This window comes from Thamnophis sirtalis, unplaced genomic scaffold (genome assembly GCF_051295495.1).
Source record: "Thamnophis sirtalis isolate CommonGarterSnake01/CBP01778 unplaced genomic scaffold, rThaSir2_p1.2 scaffold_11, whole genome shotgun sequence".
Taxonomy (NCBI): domain Eukaryota; kingdom Metazoa; phylum Chordata; class Lepidosauria; order Squamata; family Natricidae; genus Thamnophis; species Thamnophis sirtalis.
The window spans coordinates 17,148,198-17,170,576 of NW_028261391.1; the positions used below are offsets into that span (position 1 = coordinate 17,148,198).

Consider the following 22,379-nt stretch of genomic DNA (forward strand, 5'->3'; position numbering starts at 1 on the left):
GATTTCAGACCACTCAATTATCCTAAAATCCTTGGATGGTTTGTTTCATGTTTACGTCATTGATCATTCTGGAATGAAGCCTTTTCAAATCTCTGTGTCCCTATGTATCCCAAGCAACAATAGAAGGGCAGAGGACAGAAGTGTTACAAAACCAGTTTATTCAAATCTAACATTAAAATATTGCAATCTATGCACAGGTACCCTCAGAGGGATGTACAAAAAACTGGAAGACAACTACACACACATTTACCCATGAACAAAAAAAGATTTGCAAATACATGAGAAAAAATATTTCAGAAATAATTTAAACTGGAAGGGGGCGGTAAGTCACAAAACTCATCAGAATGCCCACAATCGTACAACTCTTATATGGCAAAAATAATAACATTCTCACCAAGAGCTCAACATACAGGTGAAAGACATCCCCTTTCTTCATGAAGGCAGCGTTCCACATCATTTAAAACCTCTGTTTAATGGCTGGTGAATCACAGCAAATAACTGGTCATCAACCAGAAAGTTAATTTAAGTCCAAAATGCAGTTGGTTCTTCCTTCCATCTCTCCCCCCCCCCCACAAAGCTAGAGGGGAAAGCTTTATACACAAAATATAGCACACCCCTCTTTGTGATACAATCCCTACAGTTCCCAGTAAATTCTCGCACCTAGTACTTTCATACCAGCAGAAACCATGGTTTGTGAAAAAGATACATTATCGCTCAACAGCCCAAGTTTTCCAAGCATCACAGTGGACTTTTGAGGAAAAAAAGGTTGTATATTCAGTTATTGCTCCAATAATTTTCAGCTCTTCCAGAGCCTAAAGTAGTGTATAAGATAAAAATGGCCTTTAAAAAAATTGCTTTGTGTACAAACCGCAAACCTTAGAAAGGAAAAAAAAATATAAATATTAAATAGTCCAATAAAAAACTCCAGGGACAAGATTTTTGGAAAGTCTGAAACAGTATTCAAGAGTCACCTAAATCGTCTTCATCTGAAATACCTATATTAAACTGTTTTCTCCAGAAGGTAGTTTATGATATTATAAAGAAATCTATCCAAAACCTATCTTCATACACGTTTTAGATTTTTTTTTTTGTGCCAACAGAAGCTTAGTATCACCAGCACTAAGCAAGATTATACCAAAAAGTCTTTGAATGTATCAGGAAAATATCTATCAGAAACAACCAGATCCTCTCCATCTTCACAAAAGTAAAAAGTGGTTGGCAAGCTTCACTGAGCTAACCCTTCTTTCCCTCTTCCCTAAACTATAACTCCTAAATGTAGGCTAACAGTGCTAATTATATGTCCTTGAGTAGCGGGGGAAGGAAATAGATACCAAAGCCACTTGGTTTGGGGCTGAAGTTTGTTAGGACAGCAATTTGGCTGCTGTTAATAAGGGCAAAATCCTTCTCTTTTTAGTTTTTGACAATTCAGAAACAGATTATTATTCAAGTTGGATTTACCAAGCAACACATCAAGCTAGGAACATAGTTCCTAAAAATCAGAATTACTGAGTCTCTAGGTCTCCTGGTGCTAAAAAAATGTATGGAGAGTCCTATTATCTCTGTTCTTTTTCTTGTTCCTACTCAGCCCAAAATGTCTGCACAATCACATCCAATGGGAATGTTCGTCCTTCACATACAGTTCTACAAACTCCCAGATTCAATAATTGGGACACAGCTCTGTTACCACACAGCACCCCTTGTAAAGATGTCCTCAGGAACTGGAGGTCAAAATATACAATACATTGGTTCCTTTTACATTATGCAACGTAAGGAATACAGTTTATTCTGTCTGAATCTGGTTTCCTAATTACTGGATTATATTCAGTTTTGCAAATAAATACCATACACCTGTGTAAGCCTATCTGAGTTGATACTACAAATCTTACCTGAATCAGAATTTGAATTTGGTATAGTTGTTAGGGAGAAGGTACAGGTTGCATTACTGCTAAAACTGCTGTGCATTTAATAATTGTATTTCTTCTTATGCACAAGGAATTTGCTTTTTTTTTGCATTGGATAAATTGGTAAAAGAATGGAATCCTACTCAAACATTTCTCTAGCTCTTTCAATATTCTTGGCTTGTATTTCCCAAGGTCTACAAAGAATAAGAAAAGGGAGTGAAATAGTACAGCTAGTTTTTTTCTTTTTTGTTTCTTAGGAGTTTGAATACAACTTCACATGTTTAAGTTCACACACTGTTTAATGTCAACTTAACAGCGCTTTTTATCCTTATCAGCAATTCCTAAGGGCGCCTCCTAGTCAAAACATGAAGACAGAATTGTAGATAAAGTGAATCTTTGGCTGAAACTAGCAGGTTAATTCCTTTACAGTGCAGAGCTCCTTAAAGCATACATACTGTATTTTTGGCAAGAAGTGATTGAAAAAAATAGCAAGCACCTTACTGGCACCTCCTCACAGAAACACCTGGCATTACTAAATGGAAAACATAACTGCCAGGAGGACATCAAGAGCTAAAAAAAATAATTGTCATTTTTTATTTTTTTTTACTCTTCTGTGGAAATGGGAAGGAACCACTTCTAGAGCTTGCCTTGAATTTTTGCTAAGAATTTCAACTGAAAGGGAATTATTTTTCAAGGGGAAAAAATGCCTTTAGTGGCGTAGAAATAGTCAGTGTGGATATTGTATAGGTTTTGGGCTGGCTTCTATTGCGCAAAGATTTTACAATCCATCAGAAAGGATAGATCAGAAGTCAGCTATGTATTCAGAAACTGATTTGGTATACATGAACCACTCAGAATGTTAAGCTAGGTGAGTACAGAAGTGATCAGATAGTTTGCCAGAGAAAAGATGGAATATTACTATTTCTTCTTCAGCCCCTTCATTTGTCATGAAGCTTTTTGATAGCTGTGGAGGAAATAAAATTCTTTTTCTACAACTAACATGACAAATCTAACAACCTTCTCAGAAAACTACTAACTTTTGTGAGATTACTGATAAACCGGAAGAGCTTTTCTTAAATCTGTAACCAAGCCGTTCCATTTCAAGCCAGGGATATCTGAAACTGGAAAGTTGTGGGACCAAGTACCGTATTTTCACGCATATAACCCGCCCACGCAAATAACCCGCCCACGCAAATAACCCACAGGTTTTCAAGATCGTGTAAAATATTTTCCGTATACCCTGCCCACTTTTATACCCCGCGACGAGTAAGCCATCGGACCTCCCCATTATAACCAATCGGTAAACATTACATTAGCGCTATTTCATCATATTACCTCAAGCCCAACCGTAGGCCTAACAAAGCTCCTATATATAGGCTAACCATGCTTAAGCGAAAGTCATACACGGCCGAATTCAAACTTAACATAGTAACACGTGCTGAAGCAACCAGCAACAGATCTGCTGCCCGAGAATTTGAAGTTGACGAAAAGTCAATAAGAGAATGGAGAAAAGATAAGGCTGCATTAGCGAAAATGAATCCTAGGAAACGCGCCAGACGAGGTCCTGGAGTGAAATGGCCGGATTTAGAGGTAGACCTTAAGAACTGGGTTTTAGACAGGCGGGCGAATAACCAAGGAGTTTCTACATTGGCCATCCAAATGAAAGCTAGGCTTATTGCCGTTGAACTAAAAATATCCGATTTCAAATGTGGCTTAACCTGGGTGGGCAAATTTATGAAACGGAACAATTTATCCGTGCGTATGCGCACAACAGTTGGACAACGTTTACCGAATGATTGGGAGCAACTAGTCGCTAATTTTAGAGATTTCACCATTGAGAACATTAGAGAACGCAAAATTTTGCATTCTGAAATAATTAATATGGATGAAGTTCCGATGGCCTTCGACATTCCTGCTATGAGGTCAGTCGCTGAAAAAGGAATTAAAATGGTGGCAATATCGACTACCGGTCATGAGCGGACCTGCTTTACTGTGGTTCTGGCATCTACAGCAAACGGAATAAAACTTAAACCAATGGTTATATTTAAACGAATCACGATGCCCCGTGAAAAATTTCCACCCGGTATCTTCGTACACTGCAACAAAAATGGTTGGATGGACAATGAAGTCATGCTGTTATGGATAGAGAAATGTTTCCGAACCCGACCAGGCGGATTTTTCTCGAAGAAATCATTGGTAATATTTGACAGCATGGCTGCACATAAGTGTGAAAACGTTAAAAAGAAACTGAACGGCCTTGGGGCCCATGTTTCTGTTATCCCTGGTGGTTTAACTTCCAAACTTCAGCCACTTGATATTGCAGTAAATCATCCATTTAAAACTTATGTTCGCGCTGAATGGGACGAATGGATGCAGTCTGGGACTCATACTTTTATACCGTCTGGTCGTTTGCGTCGTGCAACCCATGGAGAAGCCTGCAATTGGGTGCTTAATGCATGGAACAAAATCTCTCCTGATACTATCCTGAATGGATTTAAAAAGGCGGGCATCATTGCTGACGAAAAAGAAGGCGCTTCAGACCTAAGCGACAACTCGGCAGACGAAGATGACGATCTGCGACAAGACGCTGTCACCTCCGAACGCCTAGAGGCCGTTTTAGCGGCATTTAATGATGATTCGGGCGACGATGCCTTTGAGGGTTTTTCTTCATCGAGTGAAGAAGAGGACAATCAAAGTCTTTTAATTAATTTATAGTAATAGGACAAATATGTTTTAAAGTTTAATTTGGGTTGTATAGGGCTCTTTTATATTGATGTGAAAATATGGTAACTTTGTTTTAATAAATAAAAAATTCAAATAAGTTGACTGCTATACTGGTACGTCTCCCTTTAGTTAATCTGTTAGTCGCTGTCGTGTAAAATATTTTCCGTATACCCCGCCCATTTTTATGCCCCGCGGGGGGGGGCATGCGGGATAGGTAAAAAACGCACATTACCCGCGGGTTATATGCGTGAAAATACGGTACTTCGACTAGCCAAATTTGTACAGAATAGGTAGCAAGTCGGAAAAAAAATACTTCGGCGATTCTAGCTTTGAATCTTATCCCTAAGACCTGAACATCATAATTATATTATTTATTATCAGTGGAGCCAGCATATAGCACAATCACTGATAATAATTTATCAGGCTATTTCGCTAATATAGGCAACGTCGCAAATTTCTGTTTAGACAAGAAATTCATCCTGTGGCCTGCCTAGCAAATATCATTGCAGCTTTCTATATCTAATGACTTAATCTCTCGTTCAGATTAATCTCTGCTTCTGAACACATGGCATCTTCTTCAGATAGTCTCCTCTGTCCCAAGATCCTAATTTCCCATGACAGAAATGGCACAACTCCCACCCCCCTCATCTTTTGTACAATGACATCCAGTTGTATTTATAACACTTGGTGGAACATACTGGGCAGCTGCTGCATCTATATTGGCTGTTTTCAGAGTTGCTTTCAATTATTGTTGGATTTGTTTATTTCTAAATTTATATTAATGATTTGGATGAGAGGATAGATGGGGAACTCATCAAATTTGCAGATGACACCAAACTGGCAGGAACAGCCAACACTCCAGAAGATAGGCTTAAGATACAGAAGGATTTTGACAGACTTGAACATTGGGCACTATCTAACAAAATGAAATTCAATGGTGAAAAAAAATAAGATTCTACATTTAGGCAAGAAAAACAAAATGCACAGGTACAATATATGTGGTACCTTGCTCAATAGTAATAACTGTGAGATCCCTCTCACAGTCTTGGAATCCTAGTGGACAACCATTTAAATATGAGCCAGCAGTGTGCAGCAGTTGCCAAAAAAGTCAACACAGTTCTAGGTTGCATAAACAGAGGGATAGAATCAAGATCACGTGAAGTGATAATACCACTTTATAATGCCTTGGTAAGGCCACACTTGGAATAATGCATTCAGTTTTGGTCGCCATGATGTAGAAAAGATGTTGAGACTCTAGAAAGAGTGCAGAGAAGAGCAAGCAAGATGATTAGGGGCTGGAGGCTAAAACATATGAAGCACGGTTGCAGGAACTGGGTATGTCTAGTTTAATAAAAAGAAGGACTGGGGGGAAGACATGATAGCAGTGTTCCAATATCTCAGGGGCTTCCACAAAGAAGAGGGAGTCAAACTATTCTCCAAAGCACCTGGAGATAGAACAAGAAGCAATGGATGGAAACTAATCAAGGAGAAGCAAGCTAGAACTAAGGAGAAATTTCCTGACAGTTAGAACAATTAATCAGTGGAACAACTTGCTTCCAGAAGTTGTGAATGCTCCAACACTGTAAGTTTTTAAGAAGAGATTGGATAACCATTTGTCTGAAGTAGTGTAGGGTTCCTTGCCTAAGCAGGGGGTTGAACTAGAAGACCTCCAAGGTCCCTTCCAACTTTGTTATTTTAATCTATTCTAAAAGCTAAGTCATTTACGGTTAAAAAAAAGACTCTTAATTTCAGATCAATGTTTTTAGCTTGAATACCTTGACTTAGTTTCTGCATGAACACTAAAGGATCTTCTCCGTGTTAAATAGTTTAGGATTCTTAAGGCAGATGTTGAAGAAAAACAAAAGATTTTTTTTATCTCCTAGAAAAAGCAATCTTGATTCTTTCAGGTGAAAATACACAATCTTGTTCTAGAGTAACAAAATATTAAAGGAAAGCTGAATTCAAAGCAAAGATGCCATCACTCAAAAGTCCATAGTGGAAACTGAGATGAAATCTAGCTCACCCACAGCTCCTTTTGATCGGAGATGTTTGGATTTATAGAGTTTTCGTCACTCAACAATTGTCAGTACAATTGTTGGAGGAAAATAAACTGAGGTTCTGAATATCCCGTGATGGAAGATCTCAGAAGTGTGTCGGATGGGGAAGATTGACCATCCGTGACAGGCAGCAATACCTGATGGTCCTCTGTTCCAATGGGCAGAGGCAATATGTCTGAAGGCTTCACGTCAGCAGATTCCAGCAAAAGGCTTTTCTCACTTGGGATTGAATCTTGCTCGCTGAAGGAAGAAGGATCAAGTGCAATGGAATCCAATGGGTTCTCGGAATCTGAAAAGTCAAACAATACTGAAGAATTACTCTTGAAAATAAAGACCTATTTAATAATATATCATGTAACATGGGCCCAAGGAACATTCTATTTAATTTATTTTATATTTGTATTTATTTTATATTTACACACATACACACACACTGTCCCATCTCCCTCACAGAGCACCTCTGGCCAGTGTACAATGTAATCCATACCGTAAAATATTTCAGCCAAATAATTTAAGGTTACAAATGTAAACATGTAAAACAGCACTATAAAAATGGAAGAGAGGGAGAATAGGGAGACTGAAGAGCTGTTAATACAGGCAAGAGGGGAAGGGCTCTCATGGCAAGGCTACACAGCTAGATTTTGACCCTTCTGCAGAAAGCCAAGAGATTGGGGTCTTTCCTTATCTCTGCAGGCAAGATGTTCCACAAAGCAGGGGCAGCAGCAGAAAAGACCCTCTTCCTTGACCCTACCAGTTGGAATTCTCTGACTAATGGGATCCGTAGCATGTTTTCCCTGCCTGAACGAGCAGGATGGGCTGATGTGATATATAGGAGAAATAGAATAGAATTCTTCATTGGCCAAGTGTGATTGAATACACAAGGAATTTGTCTTTGATGCATATGCTCTCAGTGCACATAAAGAAAAATAAAATAGAAAACATTCATCACAAATCATAAGATACAACACTTAGTGATAGTCATAGGATATTAAATAAGCAATCAAATCATACTAGGAAACAAATAAAACAATATAAATGGTAAAAATACAAGCAACATGGTTATAGTCACAAGTGGGAAGAGATAGGTACTAGGAAGGATGAAAAGAATAACAATAATACAGTCTTATCGGTAATGACCAACATCTAGCAATACCTAACGTAGCAATTAGCCTCTAGATTTATAAGGATATTTTTTAAAAGTTGGTTCCCTTTCTTTCCCAATCAACCTCCCATAATACTTAGCTAGAATAGCTACGAATCTACAGTGCCGTTTAGATCTGGTTCCAGCTCCCTCTCCCCGCCTGTCCGCACATCATTCAAGGTGAAGAGCGAGAGGAGGAATTCTGGGAGTTGAATCCACAAGTCTTAAAGCTGTCAAGTCTGAACACCCCTGGGGTTTTTTTTCCTAAAGGGTTAGGGGTGCAAGAGTCTTGTAACTTGATAGCTTTAAGACTTGCCTGCTTCAAATGCCAGTGTTTCTGAGCCATCATTTTGGTTGCTAAGCAAGAGCGTTGTTAAGTGAGTTTCACCACATTTTACAAGTTGGCCACGGCCACCCAGTCACATGACTTCCAAGCCACTCCCACTCAGTCACATGGATGGCAAGCCAGGCCCACCCAGTCACATGGCCGGCAAGCTACTCTCACAAAGCAGGCCACACCTACAGAAGAGGTTCTAAAAATTTTTGAAACCCACCACTGGTGAGGGGTGAATAGGAGGGGTGAGGGGTGAGTAGGAGGAACATGTCTGACACAGATATCACCATAAATCTTCCAAGTATTTGATTGTAATACAAAACCTGGCACTGGAATAATGGATTTTTTAAAGAACAATAAAGAAAATTCGTGTTTACAAGTTACATGAGATTCAGCCGTGCATTAAAAAAAAGCTAATGATTAACCTATATAAACAAACAGTACAGAGGACAGGGAATCATTTCAACTAAAGGTAAAGTAGTACTGAAAACATGATGCAATACTCCTATATTTTCCTGCCCATTTATCCTTTCCTGGTTCCATTTTGTTTTCTTAGTTTCTTTCAATATTTTATGCAGGGATAGATTAGCAAGACAGAATGTCAGGACCTCACTATAAAAAATCCAGCATTTAACGTTGTTAGCTTGCAAGACTGAGGCACAGATTTCTCTGCTTTGAACAGAGACTAAATAAATGCCTTTGATCTAGGCCAAACTCACGGCATCATGGCGGCATCGCATGATATATCAAGACTTTTCCCCCCTTCGCTAAAACGGGCGGGGGTAGAGCCTGGACACGAGTTTGACACCCCTGATCTAGGCTGTGTGAGCATTAGGTATTAAAATCAGCACTTACCCGAATGAACTTTCAATTTGTGTTTCTTTAGATTCTTGATATCTGTATAGGAGTTTCCACACAGCTCACAGATAAATGGTCTTTCACCTTAAAGCAAAATTTCTAGTCAGACTCACCAAATTCCAATATAGGTATTTCAACAGGAAGGGGTGGGTGGATGAAATCAATTAGCAAATAAGCAGTAATGTAGGATTAAGCAACATTCCATGTGTAAGTAATGGATTTGCTTCAGATTTTACCTGTATGAGACCGGAAATGTTTGTTAAGTTCTCCTGAAGAAATGAAGCTTTTGCCACAGATGCCACATATATAAGGTTTCTCTCCTGCAGATAAAATAAGGGGTAGGTTATCAGAAAATGGTGTCTTTCACCATTAGTTTAGTTTACTTTATTGTCATCGCACCTCGTACAACGAAATTAAATGCCATCTTCGGTGTGCATTATAAAAATAAAAACACAAACACACATCCTTCACATGCTATATAATTGAAATTGAAAACCTGATATTGTATTATACCATAGAATTTAATATGGTTACTGTCCTGGGATAACAGCTGTTTTTCAGCCTGTTTGTTTTTATTATCCTGTACCGTCTGCCAGATGGTAATAGTTCAAAAAAAAAAGGGGGGGGTGCCCAGGATGAGATGGATCTTTAACAATGTTTTGAACTTTCTTAAAGCAGCAGGAGCTATAAAACTCTTCCAAAGAGGGGAGAGGGCAACCAATGATTCTCTGGGCAATGACATTAACCCTCTGGAGCGCCGTCCTATCTACCACTGTGCAATTGACAAACCATACATAGGTGCAGTAAGTTAAAATACTCTCTATGGTGCAGCGATAGAAGGTCACCAGCAGTTTTCCATTCAGTTGTTGTTTCCCCGAGAAGTCTAGGTAGTATAATCTCTGCTGGGTCCTTTTGACCAGTGCTGCAATGTGAGTGCCTCAGGTCAGGTCTTCTTTTAGGATAACACCCAGAAAACTGGCCACTTACTCCACTTGGTCTCCATTGATAAGCAAGGGCTGTCTGTCTAATCTATTCCTTCTATAGTCCACTAACCAAGTTATTGTCTCCCACCACAAAAGCAACCAGTCTACCTTAATGATGCATTGAATGGTTTCAATCAGATACCTGGTCTCCAAACTTTTTAGCCTGTTATACTTTCCTACTAAGGGCAAAAGACAAATGCCTTTCAAAATCATGCCTTCAACTTCCCTTTTTATAGCTACATCAGCCCAGCAAGGCCTCTCTAATTTTATTCCAGGATTACCTGTATGCTTTCTTGAGTGAGTGATGAGTGAACTTGAAACGGCAAACGTTTTCCCACAGGTGTCACAGACATAAGGCTTTTCTCCCGTGTGCCGTCGCACATGGTAAGTCAACGTGCTTGCTTGTGCAAATCGCTGCCCACATCGATCACAGACATATGGCTTCTCTCCACTGTGTTTCCTAAGGTAAAAAAAGCAAAGCCTACTATCAGTGTCCCGGTGGCTTTTAAGCAAACGACGTCATCTTTAGCCAAATTTCGGGTGATGCTCATTCACTCACCTGGCGTGAATTTTTAGATTACTCGAAGTTGCAAATTGCAGATTGCAGGCGTCACACTTGTATGGTTTCTCTTCTCCGTGATGCATTCGGCTATGGAAAACAAGCTGGCATTTCTGAACAAAACCTTTGTCACAGAGATCACATTTGTATGGCTTTTCACCTACAAAGGGAATTAAGATGTTACTCTAGTCATGCCTTCTAAAGTATCTCTTCCCCCTCCCCCCCCATTCTGAACAAAAAGGAATTGTGGACAGAGGCAAGGAGATATGTCTGAATTTCAAAGAGTGGGCAGGACATCATTTGGACCCTAGGATGACCCTAGCTCATCTATTTGGCTGATGAAGCTCTTTATTCCAGCTGAACAGCAGTTTGATTTATTGCCAATAATAGATGGAATGGAGAGATTTTATTCCCCCAATTATCCAAAATAATTTATCTGTAACTGCGCATATAATGCTGGAAAACTTTTTGCCACAAATCAACCGTTTAGGAAATGTTCAGGAGTTCTAGGTATTGTCTTTCTGCTTAATTAAGGCTTGAAAATTTTCAGACACAGTTTACTCCACTGAGATTTGGTATGATTACACATTTAATAGGAACGAAGAGGTGGATAACGGTTTGCATGTTTTCCTTTCATGATTTCACCAATTATTTATCAAGTCAGATTTGACCTTCTGAGTTTAATTATGTATCCATTACATTTACATGCCATCCATCTCACTATCAAGCAACTCTGTGTGGCTTACAGTGTCATAAAAAACAGTATAAAAGAATTAGAATGTTAAAAACATTGGTCATTAAAAGTTAAAATATAAAGTTGCACCCTGTACACTGCAAAGACAATTTAGACCCACACAGTTGTTAGTTCTAGAAGATTGCATGGCAAAAAATACTGTGTAGAAAGATATGGCTTATCTGTCACATAATCCTCACCAAAATAATAACGAATGGAACTGTGACAATCTCACACTGTTACTTATTAAGATTTTAAATACTGTGCATAGGAGCCACACACTACAACTTCCATAGCAAACATTTTTTTAAAGACTGCCATAAAGGGAGGGAGACATCTGTTGTAGGTTTTCTTTTAAAGTGACCAGTCTGAAGGATTACAACAAGATTCCTTTTTCTGGTGAAGCAGAAGCTTACTGGTTTACAGCCAATATGATACCAAAGAAAAATGTCTTTTCTCACCTCTCCTTCCTCCTAGCTGTCTTCAGCTTTCAGTTTTAGATTCTGGGCATCTATCCAGTTAGCACCTGGCATGTCTTTCCAGCCAAGCAACATGACCTTGGCTGTCTTCCCAAAACACTGACTGTGAAAAATGAGCCCTTCTTTGCCACTCTTTCAGTTCACAGAGAACCAAGGAGGACATTACTCTATTCCTCTTCGGTCTTTTTGCTTCTCTCCTATGTTTCCTGGCCTAGGGATTCCCTGCCTTAGCACTTAGCCTCCCCCTTCCCTTGTCCAACCCTTGCCAGTTATTATCACCACTGGGAGTCAACTGCTTGGAAGCGAGTTTGGCAGGAAGTTTCAAAGTTTAATAACACTTGTATGCTGCCCAATCCCGTAGGACTCCGGGTGGCTCACAATACAAATAAATCAAAAGGCATAGAAAAAAGAAAAGATAGACTTAAAAACACACCATGCACTCCATTCCAAGTGGGGCTGGACCATATTTTGGGGTCAACAGCCCCAGGCCTGCCGGAACAGTCAGGTTTTAGTGGCCTTACGGAAGACCGAGAGAGTGGGAAGGGTCCGGATCTCTGCAGGGAGGTCATTCCACAGGGCTGGAGCAGCTACACAGAAAGACCTTCCCCAAGTAGTCGCCAACCGGCATTGCCCGGTCAACGGTACCTGAAGGAGGCCCAATATAAGAGCTCTCTCTCTCTCTCTCTCTCACTCACTCACTCTCTGTTTCCTATTTTAGCACTCTCTTTTACGGCTAGCTGCTCTGACTTTGGCTGATTTGATATCTGACCTGGTTTTGTGGCTGCTGCTTGGACCAGATCATGAGTTGGAATTTAGTCACTGTTCTTCCCACTGGACAGGTCTTCCTATCTGCTAGAACCAAGCAGAACAGGAAGCTCTGTCCTTGATTTACCAGACAGGTCACTCACTCACACTAGTCAATGTCCTTGGAAGTCTGATCGTTCCATTATTGGACTCCAACTTTCTGGTATCACTGCAATCCCTATAAACTTCAGCTGCTACTTTCAAGCTGAGCTGCCACGCCGCTCTCTGATGCCTCTGTCTGCTTCCTTCTTATCGAGCCCCATAATATAAAATGTATATGCTCATCTGTATGCACTTCATCTGAGTCTTTGGTTTTTCCCCCAAGCCTCCTCCTCAAGGTTCTTCAGCCTTCTAAACTAGCTCTCCACCACACCAAATCTTCAGCTACTACTATGTCGTGTTATGGCATCCAACACACCATCACCCAAGTTGCCACCCCAACTTCTCTGGAATTAGCAATAGCAAAAGCGCTTATATACTACTATACAGTGCGTTACAGCCCTCTCGAAGCGGTTTACAGAATCAGCATATTGCCCCCAAAAATCTGGGTCCTCATTTTACCCACCTTGGAAGGATGGAAGGCTGAGTCAACCTTGAGCCTGGTCGGATATGAACTGCCAAATTACAGTCAGCCGGCAGTCAGCAGAAGTAGCCTGCAGTACTGGACTCTAACCACTGTGCCACTGAGGCTCTAGCATTTTTAAATTGCCAATTAGCCTTTCAAAAGCCTTTTTGCCTCACAGGTGCCCTGACCAGGTAAATGTTTATGTGCAAGACTAGTAAAGGGTGACACTGCAGGGCGACCCACTGCTTTCACTCAACTGTCTCATCATATAAACCATAAGATTCTCTAACATTTTTACAATTATTGCAAAAATAAACGTACTGCTTACATCCAAGTAGGTAACTGGTAACCTGTGCACCAGAAACCATTTCATTTAATAAGATTTTGTAGGTTTAACTATGTTTTTGTAATGCAACATAGACATTTTTATTTTATTTTTTTGCTTTACTTTTCTTTCCTTGGAATAACTTTTATAATATCCCTACCTGAATAGTTCTGGCAAGAAACAAGGGCTACAAAACACATCTACTCTGAAAATGCCCAGGACTGAGCTTTCTGCTCACACACTATAGCAATAGCAATAGCAGTTAGACTTATATACCGCTTCATAGGGCTTTCAGCCCTCTCTAAGCGGTTTACAGAGTCAGCATATTGCCCCCAACAACAATCCGGGTCTTCTTTTTACCCACCTTGGAAGGATGGAAGGCTGAGTCAACCCTGAGCCGGTGAGATTTGAACAGCCGAACTGAAGAACTGCAGTCAGCTGAAGTAGCCTGCAGTGCTGCATTTAACCACTGTGCCACCTCGGCTCTAAATTTATTTATCTACATTTGGTAAAATGTTTTCCCTCTCTCTCCTTGCAGCTTATAGAAGCAAGAAATACTGATATATCTAGATTCATTTGATAGGGTATACCTGCTTCCTTGAAAAAAATAATAATCTAAAGATGAAGAATGTTCCTGAATCCTACTTATTTTATTATAACTGACCACAAGTTGGCAAAAGGGAATTTATTTGAAAGATGGGTGACCTTTCCTGCTGATTGTGACAGGATGTAATCCCCAAACCCAAACAGACAGCCTACCTGTGTGAGTTCTTACATGCGTTTTCAGCTGGTTGCACTGGGTAAACGCCTTGCCGCAGAGCTGGCACACGTACGGTTTGACTCCCTTGTGAATCCGCATGTGTCGCCTCAGGCTACTGGATTCCGAAAATACCTTCCCACATGTATTACACACTGGCTTGGCCTTGGGGTATTTCTGATCCAGGTCTTCTCCCGAGCTCTCCAACTGATAGGAGTTCTTGTCACTGGTAATGTTAGATAAGCAGTGCTCTTTCAAAGCACAATTTTGATGTGGTTTGCCTTGTTTTGGCTTCACAGCCATAGTCTGCACAAGGATTTCTTGAGCGGCAAAAGTTTCACTCTCCACCACAGGGGTAAGTTGCAGTTCAGAATTATCGCCACCTTGGGCAGCTTGTTCTGTTATCTCGGTGGCCAATTTATTTGCGTCTAAAAACATCTCCATGGCAGAGTTTTCTGCAACATCACCTGTATATTGTACTGGCTTGCTCGGTGGGTGTTTGGGGGAACTGAAGGCCTTTTTCCGTTTTTTGGGTTGGACAGATTTTTTTTCCAAGGCTGCTGTTAAGACTGGAGATGGAGCTATATCCACTGAAGGGGCATCTGATTTCTCCTGGTTATTGTAGTCACGAAGTGTTAGCAGGCAAGTCTGTTGGTTCAATGCAATATTCCCAGTGATACTAGAAATTTCTGTAGAAGAAGGATTAGCAATAAAAGCAAAATCTTCCATTTTAATTTTACATTTAGTGACTACTTCCTCCACTTTAAGATAGTCGGCAGCCTGGTGAATTTCTTTAACATTCCAACTGCAAGAAAAATATACATGAAGAAAACTGATGGTCTTAAAAACGCACGAATGTTAAATTGAGAAAACAGATACAATTTTTAAACAAGATTTTTAAAAAATCTAGATCAGAAATAAGCCTTATAATATGCTCCCTTTCCTTTTTTTTGAAATGGCCATAAAATCACAAAAATAAGCATCAACCATAAAAATTATGTCACTGCTATATAATCCCATTTTACCAATCAACTCCCCTGAACTATGTAGTCTAACACTGTTATTCAGACTGATCAAATCTGACTTTGGACTTTAGCTGGCACAGAGTGTATCACAACAGAAGTATTGCCACATAAAAATATGGTAAATATTAAGAGATGAGATCCAATGCTTAGATGGATCACTGGGCAAATTCTAGGAAAATGTTGAAGTCAGTTTAGCCTACAAAAATGCCACCATCAATTTTTATATATCACCAAGTGATACTAACTGAATTATTCCTTCAATCACCTCTGTGAGAGGCAGAGTGATGCAGTGATTCAAGTATTTGGACTAGAAGTGGGTAGATTCAAGTTCTCTCCACTCTCAGTCATGGAAGATCATCAGGTGACTTCAGACATCCTCACGTGGTAGTCCTCATGGGGATAAGGAGGAGGAGCAAGTACTATTGTTGGCTTCTTGAATTCCTGTACAAAGACAGGCTATAAATCTAATATCTCAATACATACCAAGCGGTATCAGTTCTAATTCCTTGTAACAAGCTGTTGTCATACAATCTGTTAAGCTGTGGCTTGTTTTGAACTTCAATCAAAAGACTTTCCTTGCTTAATAGTGATTTTTTTTAAGTACACCACTCATATAACAGAGGATTTTGTACCATGAAATGAGGAGCTTGTAAATTGGATTAAACCAATCGTCATGTGACATTGCACATCATTGTCTCGCATATATTAATTTTCTCTTCTATTCCTGCCTGCTTTATTTCTGTGACATCTTAACTTACATTGTAAGTGAGAGCATTCTGTTTAGTTCTCTGTCTAGTATTTCCTTTAAACACTAAATAAATATCCAGCCATACCTATCAAGGTTTAAATCTCCTGTGTATATGAATTCCAAAAGTTTCTGAAATCCATCAGCCTTCACTTGATTCTGATCCAGAAATATATTACTCTCTGAAGTATCCCTGTAAATAGCCCAAAAGTACTCGCTAAAAGATGCAAGAACATTTCGATGAGCTTTGAACTGGAATTCACCAATAATGATGGTGCAGTCACAAAGGAAGCCCACTTCACGCTGCCTGTTCAGACTTTCCAGGAGATGCTCACAGTGATGGGAACACTGCATTTTGTGTAATGATGCACAGTTTCTTCCTTTTGGCCTGAAAAGAAAAACAAATATATAAGCATCAGGGTTCCAATAGTAGTTTCAGCAGAATAAAAGAAATAACACAAACCCACTCAAAGATTTCTGTCTACTATTTTTGTATTATTTAGACAACAGAATCTAATTATTATGAAGAAAAGCAACATGCTGAGACAAAACTAAAACTCTTTCATTCAGCAAATACAAGATCCCGGGTGCTATAGCTCACAAAAACATTTGCTGGGAAAAGATGTTCTACATCCCTTTCCAAAACAAGCAAATTTAAATCACATCAAAAAGGAAGCAGGTTAAACATTATTTTAGAATGTAATGAGAGATTTTGAAAACTGGACTCTCTTTCGGTTTGTCAACCAGAGGCTGAATCAGATGGGTGGCCTATCAAATTTCCCTGCGTCATCAGAGCAGGTTTTGCCCACAACCCCATGCATGTATATTTGGCAGAATAAATTCAAGAAGCCGAATGTAAAGGTATATCTCAGTTGCAGAACTCAACTGAGACTCTTCCCATTTTATGCAAAGGGTATCATATGTTACTGTTCAATGCCTTTATGGAGGGATCCAGATACATAAAGGGCAGAATATGATTTGGAGTGCCAGTAGGCACAAGGACCATCTGCAATCCCCCAAAGACATCTTTAGTTTCCGGTGTTCTTAACAGGGATGCATAAAGGTAGCCTCTTCATTTATTACATTTACAGTAATAAAGAGCCTATCTTACCCCAGGATAACTCTGGGCGGCTTACAATATTAAAAAGATAAAACTACACAAATAAAACACTACAAAAAATGTGATATGCAACCATCACTGACAGATGGGGAGGGAGCAGGATGAGCAAGGTGGAAATGTGGGATGTGTTATTCATCTAATCCATCTACACCAGTGGTTCCCAACTTTTTTTTTGGTCATGCCCCACCTAAGCATCTCTAAAATCCTGGTCCCCCACCCTTGTGACATAGAACTCTTACTTTACTCAAAAAGTCAACTCTACTCATGCGGAAGAAGCCTAAAAGGCCACTAATTTGGTTTAAACAAGGTTCAAATTGCCCCCATTAAAAAACAAAAAATCAAATTGCACGGGCCCCACATTGGAAACCACTGATCTACACGGAGTGGAAAGTTGGACCAGGACTGGAGAGACCGAGATTCAAGGGACCCCCAATTTTCATTAAGAGAAACTCACTGGGTGATTTGGGCTTAGTCGCCCTTCCTCACCCACACAAGGCTGTTAAGGGGTTCCTCCCTGTGCAAGATGCATGGAGCCCCTAAAAACAAATATATTGGGGGGGGGGGAGTTTGGGGGCAATACTGCAGAGTGGCATCTCCTGTAGGAGCAGAACACAAACTGGCACTACCATCTTTTCAGCTTTCCCTTTTGCCTGAGGGGTGGGAGGGGGAAGAGCTCCCTCTGGTTCCAAATCTGACCTCCCCACAATGCCGGCTCCCTCCTGTCACACACACACACACGCCCGCCAGCGGGGCTGCCTCCCACCCACTTCTTCTCCTCGGTCCTTCGGATTTCTCTCCAGCAAAGCCCGGGTATTCCTTCTCCTTTCTCTCCCTCCCCCCCCCGCCATCCAACCCAAATGGTTCCGTCCTAAGCCCCGCTTCCTTTTCTCTCCCTCCCTCCCTATAGAATTACTGGGCGAACACACCTGGCAGGGGTGGCAACTCGAGAGCGGAAGCCTCTTCCGCTCAGGGCGCCATTTTTTGATGACGCGAGTGGAGTCCGCCTCCTCGGTTGGTGGCGGTTCCAAGGTCACTTCCGTTCGCCGGACAATTCCAGCCAGGAAAGAGTGGCGGTTGGAATCGGGGCGGGACTTCGTGACGTAGTTGTGGGAAAATGGGCGTTTCTCCAGCATAAACTACATTTCCCATGATGTCTAGCGCGCTAAACTATTAATTTTGAGGGCGGCTGCGAATGACTTTGTAGAGGCGGATGGCGTGAGATGTATTTGTCATCTGGTCAAATGGAAATTAAGAATATTAGGATTCACTGGAATGTCTATAGTACATCTAGACCGAGGTCTCCAACCTTGGCAACTTGAAGACTTGTGGACGAGTTCCTCAGCAAGCTTAGCTGGCTGAGGAACTCTGGGAGTTGAAGTCCACAAATCTTCAAAAATCCCTGGTCTAAACAAAGGAAAGGGCAATTGGCATAGCTACATAATAAAACCATTACTTTACTTTTACGCAGCCAAGTCGGAAACAAAAGTAATAAACAGTTATTTCAAAGCCGCACGGTAGCAATATTAAAACATTGAGGTGCACGTTTTTTTAAAGTTATCCTTTTCTTCCTAGGCGTTGGGAGCATGCGTAAAAATGTATTAAAAACAAATTTATTGAAACAAATTATTTGAGTCCATTTTTAAGCACTTTCTGTCCCTTATAAATAAAGTACATTAAAAAAAACTTTGAAAAAGTAACTTAATGCCTAAATAAAAGTCGTTTTGGAGATTTAAAATGTTTCCGCCCGGTTTCGAACCGGGGACCTTTCGCGTGTTAGGCGAACGTGATAACCACTACACTACGGAAACTGCTATGCCAAACGCCTTGAAATTATCTTCCTTATGCCTTTACTTTTACTATGTTAATTCATCCTCAAGCAGAATTCGAATACGGCATCATTCAAAAGTGAGACCAAATATTTATTCACAAAAATTCCAACGAATATATAGATACTGCGGCCCCAAATGAAGACTTCCCCTATCAAGTCTTGCTGCTACACATTTATAGGATAATGAGACCTAATCGGGTAATGAAATGTCTGCAAGCCAGCAACCCAGCTCAAAAAGTAGTAAAGATATCACAATTCAACCCTGAACTATACAGATTCAGAACTATAATCAGCATTTATAGTTACAATAAATAATTATTAGATTATCCTCATGTTCTTTTCTTTAAAACACAATTACTTATGACTTGATAAAAAGGGATTAACTGTTATTCTGTCACTCCTTGAGGCAACTGTTGAGAATTAAAACAGTATAAAATAAGCTAAAATTGATAAGAGTTGTTATATTCTATAAAACCCTATTAATTGTAGAAAAGGACGTTGTAAGTACAGCTAGGTGGACATAAATGCCAAATTGAACATTTGGTTTTCAGTGGTGAGCAAAAAACAAACATTGGGATAATTAAATGTAGATTCGTTTTCCATACTATCCTTTCTTTCAAGGAAGGTATATAATTATCATCTCATCCTTACTTCCACTCAATACCTGGTGAGATGGTCATCGGAATGTTAAAATCTACACAATATCTACACAATATAACATGCCCAGATTTTCTCCTCTTCTTTCTGTGGTGAAGTTAATTGAATTTCTTGTTTCCTAATAAATAGAGCACTTTCATTATGTGCAACTATCACAAAGTACCTGTTCCATCAAAGTAAATAGCACCATTACACAACCACAACAGATGTTGTGGCAAGTGTTCCTCTCCCTCTTCAAACTTGTGGGAGTGGAAACCTCACGCCACGTTTGGCAGAAAGCATAGCCTCAATTTCCATTGTTTCCTGCAATAATGTTAGGAAGAAGAAGAAACAATGTTGTGCCAAATGAAAGATGTTGCAATTCCCCATGGCTGAACTGAGACTTAAAAGATGACACATGATATTCATTAGGATGATTCATGTGATATGCTTATTTGTTATCAAATTATTTTGTTGTGCAAGTAATTCAGTTTTCTTGGGGCATGTGGCATACTGAACTAAAAACTCACTACAAAGAACCAAACTCCCAAGAACACTCTGGGCCAGTGTTTCTCAACCTTGGCAACTTGAAGTCCTGTGGACTTCAACTCCCAGAATCCCCCAGCCTGGCTGGGAGATTCTGGGAGTTGAAGTCCACAGGACTTAAAGTCGCCAAGGTTGAGAAACACTGCTCTGGGCTAAAAGATTATTTGATGCTACTTACATGGGAGTAAATTCCATTGGCTTCAGCGGGGTTTGCTTCTAATTAAATTTGGGATGAAGAGCTAATGCGTTCCAGATTTCCCTTACAATTGTCTATGTTGGCTGAGAAAGACAGAGCTATAATTCCAAAAATTTGGAAAGCTATAGCTTTCCCCTTCCTGGTGTAATATAAAGAATTCCAATGAATGCCATTCAGTCATTGCAAAATGATTGATGGGTCCCAAGTAGAAAAAAAAATAGTATTTTTGCATACCTATTATCCCACTTTTAAGTGCTAAAATGTTTTGGGCATGTTAGTACTTGCTTACCATTCTTTGCCTTTCAAATGGAAAGATCATTATATTTCTTTGTCTTTCAAGCTGGAAGAAGATTGTTTGAGTGAAGATACTTTTGTAATCTGTTTATATGGAGCTATATAGACTAAATATAGAATGAGGATTTTGCTGTATTAACATACTGCTGCCCTAGGCCTGGAAAGGGAATAGCCCACCAAAGTACTTTTTTCAGGAAGAGAAGATAGTTTTGCCCACTTCCCCAATCTCTGCTCAGACTCTATGCTTCTTAAACATTCCCTATGTTATTCTCTTGCCATTGTCTTTCTCCAAAAGCCAAATAAAAACCCACCGGAATTCATTTGTGGGTATGTTAGTTATATCACCAAATCTATTTGACCAATTGACCTTCAATCAAAATAGACCATTCCCTTTTTATCAGATCTTAAGAGGTTTTTGTTTCAAGGCACAAAAATATTTGAATCAAGACTGTAGATCAAAAAAGCTGTTCTTTGAAATCTTTTTCAGCAAATCTTGGAACCCATAACAATTGGCTGTCATGCCAGTTAGGAACTGTCACCTCAATGCCAAACGGAAGGACCCCAGGCTAGGAGAAGCAGATTTGTTTCTTTCCCTCCCCAACTTATTGGGAAGATGATTATTGGTATATCGAAAAGTATCTGTGTCCCAGAAAAAAAGGCTTCCAAAGAAGGTGCCACAGATCTAGCAACCTGGTTGTCAACCCAGTATTTTATTAAATACAGAGTCCTCTTCCAATGAGAAGTAAGTAATGGGTGAGATCCAAATTCAAATTATTATTGTTATCCTTAGCAATGCTGGGGCTGCAATTCCTGAAAGCAGCAATTCTGTGAGGGCAGCTTCCCAACTAGGCTTAGGATCTGAGTTCTCTGCCAGAAGCCTAAGAGAATTGGAAGAGGAAGGCCAGATATCATGTCCCAAAAAGTCAAGATAGTGGCTGTGACCATATGATTAAGGCTATATCTGTTTTTTTTTAATGCAATGCATTTTAAAGGCAGAGAGAACTTCCATAGCACCATTGCAACTGTTCTAGCTCTTTTGACTATAGCCTGCTGATGCTCCCATTTTATCTCTTTTTAGTGGCAGGTTGGCGCACTTAAATATTGTTTTCCTTTTTCTGTTCCATTATCTTTGTGGATTGAAATGTTTACAGAAATTGGCTGATTTCTAGACATAAACTTCCTAGATTCACCCCTCCCCAAGTACCTATCTCATTTCAATTATTAAAATAAAAACCATTCTTATCCAAAATTAGCTCTACACACTCCACAATATCTTGGGCTCAATATCCAAAACTCCTGGGGAAGAGAAATATCCTGTTCTGCCTCAACCATCTTTTGGGTAAAAGAAGCATCTCCCCATTAAAAAATTATCTGCCGTAGTGCTTCATGTTTAAATCACCCTAGTGAGAAATTGGAATGTTTGGAATGAGAAGTGTCAACTTGTGTTATGTGTCTGTGCCTTTGGTCAAATTTAAACAGTTTCCCATTTAAATTATACGTCCCCCGAAGAGAAAAGACTAACCACAACTGGACAGTTCTTGAACCATGAAACAGACTTCACTGAGGAATGCAGAGAAAACAGAGTCACTGTATTCATCCTATCTTATCCAACCATCTATTCAAGGCCTTGCAAAGCCTTGCTCAGAAGGTATCATAGCAACATGGAGGTCACAATAGCCTGAGCAACACCTGTCTAGAGAGATTGTTAGCCTTAATCTTTCCCCAATATAAGACAAGCCCACTGGGGGGGTCACATGCTCTGTGCAGGA

General features: G+C 40.0%; 1 protein-coding gene and 1 non-coding gene across 7 annotated transcripts; both read right to left on the reverse strand.

Moving 5' to 3' along the window:
- Window positions 1-141: 141 nt before the first annotated feature.
- Window positions 142-18,097, reverse strand: MYNN (myoneurin). Of its 6 annotated transcripts, XR_015697990.1 has the most exons (10): window positions 18,037-18,097; window positions 16,079-16,378; window positions 14,223-15,025; window positions 10,558-10,717; window positions 10,280-10,458; window positions 9,252-9,335; window positions 9,013-9,099; window positions 6,820-6,971; window positions 1,887-2,095; window positions 142-875 (listed from the first exon to the last, which is right to left on the reverse strand). XR_015697990.1 is itself a non-coding variant. In XM_014063856.2 (9 exons), exons 2-9 carry the CDS (start codon window positions 16,342-16,344, stop codon window positions 2,066-2,068), a joined length of 1,761 nt encoding a protein of 586 aa, XP_013919331.1. In that variant the 5' UTR covers window positions 16,345-16,378; window positions 18,037-18,097; the 3' UTR covers window positions 142-2,065. The 6 variants fall into 6 exon arrangements, 5 of the variants coding, with proteins under 5 accessions (XP_013919331.1, XP_013919332.1, XP_013919328.1 ...); XM_014063856.2 differs by having other exon boundaries at window positions 142-2,095; XM_014063857.2 differs by lacking the exons at window positions 142-875; window positions 1,887-2,095 and having other exon boundaries at window positions 2,233-6,971; window positions 14,223-14,909; window positions 16,254-16,378.
- Window positions 18,098-18,845: 748 nt separating this feature from the next.
- On the reverse strand, window positions 18,846-18,918 carry TRNAV-AAC (transfer RNA valine (anticodon AAC)). The gene has a single exon. It is a non-coding gene; the product is annotated as a tRNA-Val (tRNA).
- Window positions 18,919-22,379: the final 3,461 nt, after the last annotated feature.

Coding starts and splice junctions, on each gene's coding strand:
- MYNN (XM_014063853.2), bottom strand. CDS start 16,344: ATGCAGTGTTCCCATCACTGTGAGCATCTCCTGGAAAGTCTGAACAGG. Junction 10,459..10,557: donor AATCTAAAAATTCACGCCAG/GTGAGTGAATGA, acceptor TTTTTACCTTAG/GAAACACAGTGGAGAGAAGC. Junction 9,100..9,251: donor ACATTTCCGGTCTCATACAG/GTAAAATCTGAA, acceptor TTTTGCTTTAAG/GTGAAAGACCATTTATCTGT.